The sequence below is a fragment of the Miniopterus schreibersii genome, assembly GCF_964146895.1.
Source record: "Miniopterus schreibersii genome assembly, chromosome: 6".
NCBI classification, from domain to species: domain Eukaryota; kingdom Metazoa; phylum Chordata; class Mammalia; order Chiroptera; family Miniopteridae; genus Miniopterus; species Miniopterus schreibersii.
Window position 1 is genome coordinate 30163583 of NC_138107.1, and position 16004 is coordinate 30179586.

Sequence of the window (16004 nt, forward strand, 5' to 3'; positions counted from 1 at the left end):
CTCATGGGGACAGGATGAGGGAGAGCAGTGAGCCTATGAGCAAGGGAAGGACACTCCAGCGGAGGGCCCAGCATCAGCTCAGAGGGAAGCAAAACTGTAACTTACTATTATCAGCATAATATTTATAAACTACTTGTCTTTAGATCAGTGTGGCAGAATGTCTGATAACACAGAAATTCCCTTTTTGCTCAGGGAGAAGCAGGATTACCAGGAGCTCCAGGCCCACTTGGTCAGAAAGGAGATAAAGGAGAACCGGTAAGACACCACCCAACACTGTTGAGATGAAAGTGGATTTGTTCAAAATGACTTATAAAATGTGTCTGTCTCATTTTTCTATGTCTCATACAAGCGCACATTTTTGTTAAATGATTATCAAGGGCTATATTTAGTTGCTGATCACTGAATTCAGGAAGACTAACATCAGCATTCAAATCTACTTTTGAGTTACTATTAGAAGGCAGGACTGAAATTTGAAAAGCTTTGGAAACCCAAATCTTTGTACCTGTAACCAGTAAGCAAAATTGTGGACAAGAAAGTTTAGTTTTTAGTTGTGCCCTAGCCTTCTTGAACATTCTATTTTTCAGATACTTGAATTTTCTCTTGTCTGCTGATGGGTCCCCACTGAAGATTCTTTCTTAACTTAATAAGTTTATATCCTTGCCCGGATGGTGTGGCTCAGGGGTTGAGCATCAACCTATGATCCAGGAGATTCCAGTTCGATTCCCTGTCAGGGCACATGCCCAGATTGCAGTTGTGGGCTCGATCCCCAGTCAGAGAGGTGTGCAGGAGGCAGCCGATCAATGACTCTCTCAATATCGATGTCTCTGTTTCTCTCTCTATCCCTCTCCCGTCCTCTCTCTAAAATAAAGATATATTTTTAAAAAAATTTATATCCTTCACCCATTCTCTCACCTCTCCCATTTTCTCCCCCCACCTCTGGCAACTGCCAATCTGTTCTCTTTATCTATGGTCTTTTTTTTTTTTAAGATTCCACATGTAAGAGAGCTCATACAATATTTATCTTTTTTTGTATGACTCATTATATATGTCACCACAGTTTCTTTATCCATTCATCCATCAATGGACACTTAGATTGTTTTCTTGTCTTAGCTATTTTATTTTATTATTTTTAATTTTTTAATTTTTTTATCTTTATTGATTTCAGAGAGAGGAAGGGAGAGGGAGAGAGAGAGATAGAAACATCAATGATGAGAGAGTCATTGATCGGCTGCAGCCCGCAACCCGGGCATGTGCCCTGACCGGGAATCGAACCCCGATCTCCTGGATCCTAGGTCGATGCTCAACCTCTGAACCACATCCGGCTGGGCCATCTTGGCTATTTTAAATAATGCTGCAGTGAACATGGGAGTGCACATATCTTATTGAGGTGGTGCTTTCATTTTCTTTGGATAAATACCCTGAAGTGGAATTGCTGGATCAAAGTAGTTCTATTTTTAATTCTATGAGGAACTTTCATACTGTTTTCCATAACTGCTCCAATAATTTATGTTATGTATGTTTCTACCAACAGTGTACAAGGGTTCCCTTTTCTCCATATCCTTGCCAACACTTGTTATTGTCTTTTTTATAATAGTCATTCTAACAGATGTGAGGCGATATATCATTATGGATGTAATTTGGTTTTCTCTGATTATTAATGATGTTGAGAATCTTCTTATGTACCTGTTGGCCATCTGTAGGTCTTCTTTGTCCATTCAGATCTTCTGTCCATTTTTTAACCACATTTAATTGTTTGTTTGGTTGTTTTTTTGCTATTGAATTGCATGTGTTCTTTACAGGTTTTGGATATTAGCCCCTTATCAGATATATGATTTAGAAATATTTTCTTCCATTCAATCAGTAGGTTGCTGTTTCATTTTGTTGAGGCTTCCATTGCTATGCAGAAGCTTTTTAGTTTGATGAAGTCCCACTGGTATATTTTTGCTTTTGTTGCTTTTGCTTTGGTATCACTTTCAAAAAACCATCTTTAAGACCTATGTCAAGCAGCTTAATGGCTATGTTATCTTCTATGAGCTTCATGGTTTCAGGTCTTAGGTTCAAATCTTTAATCTATTTTGAGTTATTTTTTGTGTATGGTGTAAGATAGTGGTCAAGTTTTATTCTTTGGTAGGTGGCTGTCCAGTTTTCCTAACACTATTTATTGGAAAAACTGTATTTTCCACTTTGTATATTCTTGACTCCTTTGTTGTAAATTAATTGACCATGTATGTGTGGGTTTCTATCTGGGCTCTCTGTTCAGTTCCATTGATCAATGTGTTTTTATGTCAGTATCATACTGTTTTAATTACTATAGCTTTATGGTATAGTTTGAAATCGGGGAGTGTAATACCTCCAGCTTTGCTCTCTTTTGAAGATTGCTCTGGCTATTTGGCATTTCCTGTGGTCCATGCAAGTTTTAGAATTGTTTGTTTTATGTATTTTTTCATTAAAAAAATGCATTGGGATTTTGATAGGGGTTGCATTGAACCTGTAGATTACTTTGGTTGGTATGGACATTTTAACAATATTGATTCTTCTAATCCATGAGTATGGAATGTCTTTCCATTTACTTGTATATTCTTCAATTTCTTTCACTAATATATTGCAGTTTTCAATATATAGGTCTTTCATTTCCTTGGTTAAACTTATTCCTAGGTATTTTATTCCTTTTGTGCAGTTGTAAATGGGATTGTTTTCTTTATTTCTCTTTCTGGTAGTTTATTATTAGTGTGTAGAAAAACAACAGATTTTTGTGTATTGATTTTGTATCCTGCAACTTTGCTGAATTGGTTTATTAGTTTTAACAATTTTTTGACGGAGCCTTTAGGGCTTTCTATATATAATATCTTTCTATATATAGTGTTCTATTATCTGCAAATAGTGACAATTTTACTTCTGCCTTTCCAATTTGGATACCTTTTATTTTTTTTCTTGCCTAATTGCTCTTGCTAGGACTTTTAATACTGTGATGAAAGTGGTGAGAGTGAGTATTCTTGTCTGATTCCTGAGCTTAGAGGAAAGACTTTCAGCTTTTTACTATTGAGTTTGATATTAGCTGTGGGCTTGTCATATGAGGCCTTTATTATGTTGAGGTATTTTCCATCTATACCCACTTTGCTGAGATTTTTTTTTATCATAAATGGATATTGAATTTTGTCAAATGCTTTTTCAGAATCTATTGTGATGATCATGTGGTTTTTATGCTTCATTTTGTTAATGTGGAATATCACATTGACTGATTTGTGGATGTTAAACCACCCTGCATCTGTGACATAAATCCCACTTGATCATGGTCTATGATCCTTTAAATGTATTGTTAAATTTGGTTTGCTACTATTTTGTTGAGGATTTTTCATCTATGTTCATCAGGAATATTGACCTGTAAGTTTCTTTTCTTGTGGCATCCTTGTTTGTTTTGGTATCAGAGTAGTGTTGGCCTTATAAATTTGGAAGACTTTCCTCCTTTTCTGTTTTTTTTTTGGCAGAGTTTGAGAAGGATTGGTATTAATCCTTCTTTGAATGTCTGATAGAATTCACCAGTGAAGCTATCTGGTCCTATGCCTTTGTTTGTTGGGAGATTTTCAACTACTGATTTAATTACCTTGCTAATAATCTGTTCAGGTTTTCTATTTTATCATGATTCAGTCTTGGTAGGTTGTATATTTCTAGGCCTGTAGCTGAAATACAACTAAGGCCTAGATGTTACCTCTAGGGCTTAATGCTTAAGGGATTGGTCATGTAAGGGTTTGCATAGGAGTCTATGAGGCTATTCTCCACCCTCCGTGTTCCTCTTAAAGGAGGTCTACCAAATGACTAGTGACATGCCAGGTGAAGAAAGGTCAGGGGAGGTCCAAACTGCATAACCAGCGATATGTAAGGTCAGGGGGTCTATACTGCGTGACCAGCATGACCAGCGATATGCTAGGGGAAGAAAGGTCATCTTGGGGGTGAGGTCTTAGCCCAGTTTTGCCCATTGCTAGGTACCAGGGACTTTCCACCCTGGTGACCTTCTGTGCCTGGCCTATTGTTCCTACTCTACTCATGCCTATCTAACTGCCTACTTTATCACATTCATTCATTAACAACTATTTATTGAACTCTTATTATTATAATCAAAAGTGTGCTAAATTTTGAAGCTATATCAGCAATGAGAAAGCACAGAACTTATTCTCACTGCTTTTATAATCTAATAATGATTTGTTCAAGGAGCCTTCCCTCCCTCTATAGGAATGAAAACCAGTAGGAAAAAAAACTAGGAAGAAAGGAACCATTAAAAATTATAATTATTAGCAAATTTATTATATACCAAATCTATAAAATATACAAAAATGTATCTCAGAGTTACAGTGCATTACATGGCTGCCTATTTGTAATATATCTTTAAAATATTAACATTTGTTTTAACTTCCAGGCTACACAAAACTTATAATGTCAAGAAATTTTAGTGGCAAAGCAAAAATAGCTGGGATAAAATAAATTGATAGTCTATAAAACAAAACAAATAGTTCATCCGTATACTTCCTTTATTTTTTAATACAAACACCAGCATTTTATTAAACCAGCATAACCCTTGCTGTGTAAATACGACTTCAGATGACCATGGCCATGAATGTGTTCAGCTTTCCTGGCACTTGTAATAAACTTGAATATATTGTTTCATTTTAAGGTATTGATGATGAGTCTGTTCCTGCTTCTGTTGTACTATGTGATCCTACAACTTTAATGTGCAATAAATAAAGATGGCATTGTTCTGTGTTTAAGTCTGGTATATAATTCTCGTTATTGGAGTAGGTGCACCACACAATGCCCAAATAGCTTGAAATCAAAACTCATTTTGCTCTAAGGCATATTGAATAGTTAAATTTGTGAAATGACCAGAAGTGCAGTGTTACTAAGGGAACCAAATGCTGTTCTCAAGGTTTTCCTTGTCTATAAGACCAAGAAAGGATATTTAGGGGAGACAGGACAGTGTAGCAGAAGGAGTACCATTGTGGAGCCTGAACCATTTGGGACTGAATCCTGTTCACCTCTTACTCGCTTTGAAAATGATCTTTAATAACACCTTGTCAATGGCTTATTGCGAAGGAATACAGTAAAATGTATAAAGAACATTTATATCAGAAACTGCAACATAGTAGATATTCAGCAAATGTTTCCTCTGTTTCCATCCACAGTGTAACTGCACATGTTGCAGGACAGGTGGAGATAATCCCTTCAGGTTGCATGTAGTTTGTTATGCGACTTGACCGAAAACAAAGATATCTTTAGAATTTTGAGTTAATTAAATGTTTTAGTATATAAAAATCTTGTTGTATATGCTACTTGTAGTAAATATTAATAATTTATTGATAGTTAACTTTTTCAAAATGTCACTCAATGATTTCAATATTTCATTCAAATCTGTGTCTTTTATTCTCAAAATTATTTCACAAGACTTCTTAGATGCAGCATACTAGGTTTTGAAGAGATTCCTTGCATTGTTATGCTTAGATAATGTTGACTGGGAGCCACTCAGAGGCAATTATAATTTACCTTTTCTTATTAACTGTAAGATATATATTTCTAATCTTGTGCATCTTATTTTTGGTGCGATGAGCTAAAATGAGAAAAGTTTTGAGAATACAATTTCCAAATCTCTTTCCAAATTATGTATTTCTCACTATAAAGGTTTTAAATTATGAGAATCCTTACTGTGATCTGTGGCAGCTTTATAAGAGCAAATTTTACTTTTATTTATGCCCATAGGCTCTGAGTTAGACAGTTATTCTGCATAATCATGTAGGTCCCCCCTGCTTGAGTCAGAGTCCACCAGTGGCTTTCTGCCTCCCTCAGGATAAACACTGAAGCTCTAACCATGGGCCACAAGCTTCACATCATGTGTAGAGCTCTCCCCACCTCACCCCCCACACCCCATATCCTCTCCTACGCCCTCCTCTGTTCATTCCTGCTCCAAGGCCTTTGCACCAGTTTCCATATACAGTGGCACCTCGGTTTTCCAACGTCTCCATGGATGAACATTTCTGTTTCTGAATGCCCTAAACCTGGAATTAAATGCTTTGGTTTTCGAAGCCCCCTCGGGAGTTGAACATGCCCCGCGGCCCCCACTGAGGGCAGGATCCCGAGGCCCAGCTGTCGCTGTGGGTCCCTCGGTTTGCCAACGTTTCAGAGCTCGGACGGGCTTCCGGAGCGGATCACATTCGAAAACCCAGGGACCACTGTACTTGGAATGTTCTGCCAGATTTCCACTTGGCGCTCTTCACATCACGCAGGCTCTTGCTCAGGAATGAGTTTAAAACCCTACTCTGACGTCTCTATATGAAAAGCATCCCTTCTTTCCACCTCTGTCTTCTTTCTTTCCTTAGCACTTTTATTGCCACCTGATGTGTTATGAGTATGCATCTGTTTATTTCCCCCACTAGCATATGAGTTCTGTGAGCACCACACACCGAGTAGCGCATAATGGGAGCTAAAAGTATGTTGAGTGAGTGAATGAACACTGTTCCTCAAGGAAGTCCAAATCATCAACTCAGCTGTTTCTGGAACCTGTAAATTCAATGCCCTAATTGCCCAGGGGATCCTGCCAGGGAGCACAGAGTCAATTTGCAAAGAAAGAGCTAGATAAATCATAGAGGACTGTTACATTAGTCACTGTTCCCTTTAAAAAACAAAAGTTCTTTTCACATAGTGACCTGACTAGTTTTAGCTTGATTTGGCCAATTAGTTAACATAGAATCAGAAATATATGGGGAAAAGCCACACGTTTTGGCATGATTTAACGCCTGTCTTTATTTGCCTATATTCTCATTCCCACTGTGATGCTTCATTAATCTGATTTAATGCTTTTTAAATTTTTGATAAAGATGATGAGCCTCTTTGATGGCATAAGATGGTTTGAGATTCAAACACTGTTTATGTTTGAACACCTAGATATGATCAGTATTCCACGTCAGGGCTCCTAATCAAACCATTCTGACCATGCCCTCTGTCCGAGACTAAACTCTGGATGACATTATCTGAAATAATAATTAATACTTTTCACACTCAATTATTGTAATTTTCTGAATCTTTTAATTCCTTTTTCTTAGCAAGTATAGTTGGCAACCTAATTACTTAGCAACCACTTTGCTTTCTCAGTCCTTTAAGACCCTTGTTAATACCTTCAACCGCTTCAGAGTTGAAATTCTCTGAGTTTTATAAAATAGCAGCTCAATTTCTGTGTTCTTGAACCTAAGGGGGAGTGTGATCTGAGCTCTATTTTGGGAATAATTTTCTAGTTCATTTTTGTCTTATCTTTCACAGATGCAGTTAATTACTCAAAAAGGGTAGGCTTTATGAAATGATTGCTTTGCTAATATACTTTTAGAGAAAATCAAAATAATTCAACATTTATTAAGTTTATTTACTTGACTCGATAGTCAAAAACTTTCTACTACCCCACCCTCTAATCTCACTACATGGAAGTTTCCATTTTGAATAGTCTAATGTGTTAACCCAGAGGTTACTAGTGATCCTTGTATTTTCTTTCCAATATGACACTACTCATATGCCTATTCTGAGCCACACCGCACCACACCAACAAAAATAGGTGCATGAAAATATGTTCAGAATTTCTTTTAAAGAATGAATATCTTACCTTAATAATAACTTTACAGAAGTAGAATTTAATGTTATGCATTTTGAATTTTTGTCCAATAAAGAATATTTCTTTTTGGTTTTGTATCAGTTTTATCCAATCTGATATAATCTCATTGAATCTATGGGAACTTGGAGTTGACAGTTACTTGTGTGCCTTAAATCTGAAATCAACATATAATATTATTGTTCTAATGGCATTTATATTCATAAAATTCTTATATACTTTTAAATCTCCACCAAGCATTAGTGGTAGGTAGAGAAACTCATTCCAAAAGTTTACATTGTTTTCCATTGTTTAAAGGATAAATTTATTAGATCAAATTTGTGATAGAGCCATCATGGCAGATGTAGACAACTCACCAGCTTCATTGAAGCAGATTTTTCCAGGTTAGGTGGAATAGCAGGGAAGCTGAGAATTGGCTTGACCCAGCTGTGGGGTTTTTCCTGGTGGATGTAGTGGAAGGTCAGGCACACTAAATGAAACAAATATGAGTGCCTTAGAGCCTGAAATTGCATGATTTACTTGAATTGGAAGTATCAGGTATTAGTTGTGGGAACAGCAATAGAATCATTTCTTATCTTTGATAAATAAATCACAAAACTGAATTACGTATGTCTATGTGGAGAATATTTAGTTTTGATTAGCACTTTGATGTTTATTAATTATTAATTTTTAAATTATTAATTGTCAACTGTGTAGTTTACTGACTTGTGGATAATATGAGGAAGAAACTTAGGGTGCAGACTTGGGTGCAAGCAAAAGCAACTCACCTATGAAATAGTAGATTCTCTTCGACAACGGTAGCGATTAATACACTTTAGGATAAACCTCCTAACGAGCATTTCTGTATTTTAGGGTGCAGTTGGTATTAAAGGTGAATTTGGTGCTCCTGGAATTCCTGGGGAAAAGGTATGTTGATTTGCTATTTGATTAAACTTTGTGGCTGTTTTATACGGTTGTAGCAGATAGGAATGGTGAGCATACAGGGCAAGTCTGAAGTGCGGGGCTCAGCACACTGTGGCCCTGCAGCGGGGCTGCCACAAACTGCTGTATGATTTTGTAAACTAAGTTTTACTAGAACCCAACCACATTCATTTGTTTGTGTATCGTCTTAAGTTTGCCTTTGTGCTACACAGCAGTGTTAGGTAATTGTGGCAGAGATATATGGCCTCCAAAGTCTAAAATATTTACTGTCTGGCCCTTTGCAGAAAAAACTTGTGGACCTCTGGTCTAGAGCATTGGTCATTATTCTAAGAGCACCAAGCCTTCTTAATTTCACTATTTTATGTACAGTATAGTCTCCTTTAATACATATTTTACTGCAGACATAAATTAAGTAAACATTTAAATGAACATAGTACCACATGAGATATTATAAATAAAAATACAAGAGATATATTTCAATACATGCTGTACATATAGTATTTATGTCATAAGATGGTTGATTTTCACATTGTCTTCTCTAATACTATAGATGATTCTAAATATTGAATTTACTCCTAAGTGGTTAGTGTTGCAGTTCAGCATCTTAGTTCAGTTTTTATAGAAACTTTGAAATGTTGTATTTGTAAATTTAACTGCAGTTGCCTTGCCTTAGTTACATATGTGTGTGTTTATATATATGTGTATATATATAAAACTTAAGTTGCTGAACTATTGAAGTTTCATGAGTTGACGCTAAGACAGTTCTCTTCTTCACTGAAATAGGTTAGTGTCAGTTTCTGTACCTGATCTAGCTGCACTAATACCAGATTAGTCCATTGTGTTTCATTACCTAGAAGGCCGTGACCCTTGTGGTTATTAACCTAAGGCTGTCACAGGAGTAGCTGAAGCTGAAGTGGTAGGAGGTTCAGAATTATCATTCAGATTTTTTTAATGGTTTGATAAATGTTATTCTTTTTTATTAAATTTATTGGGGTGACTTGGATACTAAGATCACATAGGTTTCAAGTATAGATTTCTATGATACATGATCTGTATATTGCATTGTGGTCACTGCCCAAAGTCAGACCTTCTCCCGTCACCATATATTTGGCCCCCTTGACCCTCTACTGTCCCCCACCCCTTTCCCTCTGCTACCCACCATACTGTTTGCTTCTGTGAGTTTCAGCTTTATAGCCCACATTCAGGTGTTTTTTTAAGTCCTTTTAAAATGTATCTTTGATATTTGACTGCTTTACTGATGCTGCTTTTTTTCTTATAGAAATTAGCCCAATATGTTTTGTTTTGTTTTTTTCCTCCTGCGGTAGTGTAAAGGTTAAATGCAGTGAAATCCAACAAACTGTATTGAGCAATGATACCTTGATGCAAGTTTATATTTACTTGGGCTTGTAGCCTCTTGTTTAAGCTTGTTAATGACATTAATTGAAGACTCTTCATCATAAGTAAAAGTTCCTTCAAATACGTCTTTAAAACAATCTAATTCCTTCAAAATGCCTTTTCTCCTAGAGAATACTACTCAATACTTCCCTTAACTCCTAAAGAGATTGCCCCAATCCAAATTAGCATTATAGACTTATTCCACCAATCTCTTCCTAAAATATATCATAGCAATCTGATTGTATAGATTTCAGATCATTGGGATTTTTCAAATTATTTTGAATATGGAACTTTTATTTTTATAAAGCCAAATACAGAATCACTGGAGTACTTGGACTATAAAATATATTATTGAACTTCTTTTACTTCTCTTTATAAAGTAAGATTTATATAAGTTTACACAATGAATTATGGGAAAGGAGAATAAAACTCCCCTGGGATACTTTGAAACAAAATTTACTAAGATTGGTATAAAATACCACTAATTTCAGTGCTCCAAAGTGACCTCTCTTGGGTCCTATTTGGGAAAACCAGGTATAAACTGCTACTGATTGACTGGGAGGAGGCTTTCAACTTCTGGAAAGGCACTGTCAGCAGACTGCCTTCAATATGAGAGCTGGATGAAGTAACCCACAGGCTCAACCAGTCAAAAGTTGATCAAATCATTTAGAACGTCCTGTGTGCCCTTGAGAAGAATGTGTGTTCTGCAGCGTTGAGGTGGAATGTTCTGTAAATGTCAATTACATCCATCTGATGTAGTGTGTCATTTAGGGTCACTGTTTCCTTGTTGATTTTTTGTCTGGAAGACCTATCCAGTGAAGTCAGTGGGGTGTTAAACTCCCCGAGTGTGACTGTCTTGCTGTCGATCTCTAGAAGATTTTTTATAAATTTAGATGCTCCTATATTGGGTGCATATATGTTTATCAGGGTTATATCCTCTTGTTGGATCTATCCCATTAGATTTATGTAACAACCTTTCTTGTCCCTTGTTATGTCCTTCATTTTTCAGCCTGTTTTGTCCGATATGAGTATTGCTACATCAGCTTCTTCTTCGTTTCCATTTGCATGGAAAAATCTTTTCCATCCCTTCACTCTCATCCTGTGTGTCTTTTGTTCTGAGGTTGGTCTCTTGTAGACAGCACATATTTAGGTCATGTTTTTTTATCCATTCAGCTACCCTATGTCTTTTGATTGGAGCGTTCAATCCATTTACATTTAAGTATTATGCTAAGTTAAATAAGTCAGTCAGAGAAACACAACTATCACATGATCTCACTCATATGTGGAATCTAAAGAATAAAATAAACTGATGAACAAAATAGATGCAGAGACTTAGAAGCATGGAGCAGACTGAGGGATCTCAGAGGGAAGGTGGGGGTGGGTGGGCGGGAAGAGATTAACCAGAGAATTTACATGCATATATGCATAACCCATGGACACAGACAATAGTGTGGTGAAGGCGGGGGCAGGTGCTGGATAGGAGGGGTCAATGGGGGGGAAAAGGGGACATCTATAATACTTTCAACAGTAAAGATGAAATTTAAAAATAATAATAAAAGTTGATCAAATCAGTCTCAATCAAGGACCATCCAGGAAAGTAAGAAAGCGACAGGCTGGAAAGTTAAGTCTGTAAGCTAAGAAATTCTCTGTTAAAAAAATAGTTTCTTAGAAAAGAGGACATTTGAGGCGGAGTGAAGGCACTGGAGCAAGACCTGATGTTGCAGAGACAAACGATACTCAGAACTCAAGATTTTGTGTCTTTTCCTAGAAGCCCAAATTCGTAGATAGAATTTTATGTGATGATTCATCCTATACTTTAGGTAAAGTAAAACTTCAATGAATATAAAAGAATATACCAGCTTCTGACAAACTGGTTGGACCTAGAAATTGTGGGAATAGAAGTTACAGCCCTTGGGGCCCATTTGGTCAAAATGGTCATGGAGTGAGTCTCACAAAATCAGTGAGCTTCGGTGTCTGTGTGAAGACTCCGTCTCCAAGAAACTTAAGGTGATAAGAAAAGCTGTATCTATGGTGTTCTAAAATCAACACAAATTATCCTGGCAAACACTCTTTCATGTTTCCTCAGGCAGTTTTCTTTTTTTTAAGCAGTTTTATTTGGGTCTAATTTACTTGAGTTTTTAAAGGGCCTCACAGACCATTAGAGAATTCATGCAGCTTCCTGTGGTGCTAAACGTGGTATCAGGCTACGCTTGGCCCTTGGGTCCTGATTTCGTGCATCTTCATTGACCCCTCTTGGTGGCTAATACCCTCCCAATATCTGTAGAATTACCGAGTCTTTGACCACATTCTCTCCTAAGGTACAGTCCCTGGTGCTACCAGGCCTGCTTCTAACTTGTTATTTCATTTAGCTGTTAAATGGATGTAATGCATGAGTGAAGAAATATCATCTTAAGAGTGTTGTTTTTTTTTTACTTCTGTAATTCCCAAGTTACCCGTTATTTAAAATAACTCTAATGGATATGTACAAAATAAAAATAATAAGAAAGTTACTGTTATCTTGAGGGCATGGTTAATAAGTTACAAATATTTGACTCCACTGAAGATATATCAAAATAAAAAAAGCTTTAAAATTTCAAAAATGTTAAAGTTGTAAAGATGAACATTTATGCTTGGAGTAAAATACTTTCATTGTTTATGATGAAAATGATTCTATTTTTCTAAGCAAGTTTCCAAAGATAATTCATTAGTTCTTAAAGTATTATTATGTATCTCCTACTGCTGGCTTAATGTATTTCATATGCATCCCCCAGAGTACTCACACAGCATCCCTGAGCTTCGCTTTGATTCTGCTTTTCAGTGTTTGTAATTCCTGGGGTTCTTTTTCTTAGAAATAAAAGTGCTTAAGAGTTCTGTTAAAAGATAAAGTAAAATGCCAGCTGGGCGTGGCTCAGCGGTTGAGCATCGACCTAGGATCCAGGAGATCAGGGTTCGATTCCTGGTCAGGGCACGTGCCCGGGTTGCGGGCTCGATCCCTAGTCAGGAGCGTGCAGGAGGCAGCTGATCAATGACTCTCTCATCATTGATGTTTCTATCTCTCTCCTTCCCTCTCCTTTCCTCTCTCTGAAATCAATAAAAATATATATTTTTTAAAAAAAAAAGATAAAGTAAAAAAAAAGATGAATTGTCCCCCTTGGAGCAAGAACATATACAAAATGCCATCAAACATATACCTCTGGTATAATATTCTCAAAGTAAAGGTCCTTTTTAATTAATTAATTAATTATTTATTTATTTATATTTATTTATTTATTTTCTCCTTACCTGAGGATATGTTCTTATGGACTTTTAGAGAGAGAGGAAGGGAGAGGGAAAGAGAGAGATAAAAACATCAACGTGAGAGAGAAACATCTATCTGTTGCCTCTCATACGAGCCCCAACCGGGGATTGAACCCACAACCTACCTAGGTATGTGCCCTGACCTGGAATCAAACCTGCAACCTTTTGGGGAATGAGACGATGCTCCAACCAACTGAACACCTGGCTAGAGCAAGTCCTTTATTTTTTAAGGTTTAATATTTAAACTAGACAACTGATTTATAATAGTGGAGTGAAACATATTCTGGGCAGTGTGGAACAGAATTTGTATATTAGCTGTGCTTACATCCAATGTAAATGCCGTAGTAAATTAAGTCATCTTTATATAAATCCCATTATTCTAAAATAAACCTACAACTTTGAAGTTTGGCTAGGTGGCAGCGGTACAGTTTTTTTCTAAGTCAAGGCCCTGAACAAAGTATTAGTTTACTGAGGCAGCATTTTTCTTCTGAGGCCTGGGAGAAAAATAGCCCACTAACCAACATATATTATGAAATCAATTTATGGAATATGGAGTTGTGGAGACTTGGAGGATGAAGAACTGTAGCATTTAATTATGTTGTTTTATAATTATAATACTCATGCGCTAGGCATTCTAACCTGATATATTTGGCCTTACTGCCAGCACACCGCTGAGAAATTAGCATCCCCTTTACACTGATTTAGCACAGCGAGGATTGTGCCTAAGAGGTTCGGTAACTTTTCTGCTCTGGGTTCATATAAGAAAACCTATTCTGTATAGCAGGTGTTAAAGTTATCAGTCCCTAGTGAATTCTGGTAAGCTTCATTGGGCAGAAGCCACTGTCAGTCAAAATTAGTAAATTGGATGGTCCAGTTTCCAAGAGAAGTGAATGACATTGAATGAGATCACACACGCGTGTGCACACAGGCATACATGCATGCACATGCACACGCACGTGCACATGTGCTCACAGCTCCCACCCTCATGGCAAGCAGGGGAGAATGAGGTAAGGTTTGGACGCTGGGTGCGAACCTGCCCACCACCGTGTTAAAGCCTGCTTGCATTCATTACGTGAGCATTTCAAATGGAAAATTGCTTCATTCTCTATTTCATTTTTACGTATATTATGTATCAGATATGTTTTTTGAAAAGTGGGGATATTAAAAAAAATAACCTAACCTTAGGGATTCTGACTCTGTCATCCTCAGAAATTGTGTCCAATTATCATCATGTTTTTCACCCAATAAAAGGATTTTGTCTAGTTTTACCTCCCAAAATAAGTGTTATGAAAACAATATGGTTTCGCTTTGTTTGGTTTCCAAATTCAAAATTTTACTTGAAATATGATTTTAAACTTCCCACACCTACCTGACTCTCTGGAGATCCCTACTTGCCCTGCACGCCCACCTCCAGGCAGGCCAATCACGGCCCACTCTTCAGGCTAACCTTACCTCAGCATCTACCCTAGAAAATTCTCTATGTTCTCCACCAAATATGCTATTTATAAATTTTCTATTTATTTGATCAGAAACAAAAGCGTTTAACTTAGTACCATGACTTTATTTAAAAAATTCGAACTTCCAGAGGTAAAAAGCCATATGCATTAAGCACACTTAAGAAGTATATCTGATAACTTGATGAGAGAGTTGCCAAGTGCTTGTCTTAAAAATAGTCAGGCTCACCATCCTCATTACGAGGTGCTTTGTATGATGGGTCTTTTCACAGTAAACTCTGAAGCGCTCAGTCTTCGCAGGGGGATGAGACTGAATTGGGCAGATCCGTTGTTCCCTAACTGCCTTTGTATTTCTTTTCTGTTGGAAAATGAAAATGCTGTGATCTTTGAATCTTGATTTTCCCTTAAAAAGACATTTTATGAGAAGACTGCAGCTTCCGGAAATAAAGGCAGAAGCTTTGCAGTTTATGAAACGCAGACAAGGCCCGTAGCTGCTGTGAATTATAATGAACACTGCGACAGCCTGGGTCCAGATGCAGCATTAATGCATCAGAGACTCAGAAACTTGTAGGTGTTTATTGAAAATAACTAGAGAATTTTTAAAATTCATTAGGCTTTTTCTCTCTATTATTTCGTTTCACCCAATTTTCCACTGAAATTCAGAAACAGAATTAATTTGAGTCCTTCCCAAGTTAAAAAAGTTAAAATACCTATTTGTATGTGACAACTTTTGAAGGAATCAAAACTAAATAAGGATGGGAAAAATGGACAACCCAACTTTATTCTAACACTGAGCAATTTCCTTCCTATGAAATTGTCAAGGCTAAAAAACAACTATGAGCTTTACGTTAGAGAAAATGCCTGTTAAATAGAGAAGCACCTGTGTATTTCTGTATTTCAGAAAATTCTGAAATGAATGAAGGTATAGTCAACTCTAGACACAAGATTGAAATTTCTTATTATACCGATATTCATAGAAAAAAATGACCACAAAGAAAACACTTTTGTTAACGGACTTGTTGGCTTCAGTTACTAAAGTTACAAGAATGATAGCTTGACTTATCAGTGAAAAATTCCTGCCTTTACATGGAGTAAGTCTCGTGTAATTGTCTCGTCTGTGGGTAGTATATTGATACAACATAGCACTAAAATAAGCAGAAACATGAGAAGGACAGAGGTAATAGAAGGACAGGAAAAAGAAAAAGAAACTTGCTCACTCTGCAGTTGATTTTATTTCTTAATGGTTTCTTATTCCCTTCTAATGCCTTCCACTCACACCCCAAGTAGAGCAGTTGGCA

General features: G+C 36.8%; 1 protein-coding gene across 1 annotated transcript in view; it reads left to right on the forward strand.

Moving 5' to 3' along the window:
* COL19A1 (collagen type XIX alpha 1 chain) overlaps window positions 1-16004 on the forward strand; it is a 284762-nt gene that overhangs the window by 55862 nt on the left and 212896 nt on the right. Inside the window, exons 9-10 of the mRNA XM_081141246.1 lie at window positions 193-255; window positions 8492-8545. Of these exons, the coding sequence (XP_080997372.1) occupies window positions 193-255; window positions 8492-8545 (117 nt within the window). The remainder of the gene's footprint in view (window positions 1-192; window positions 256-8491; window positions 8546-16004) is intronic.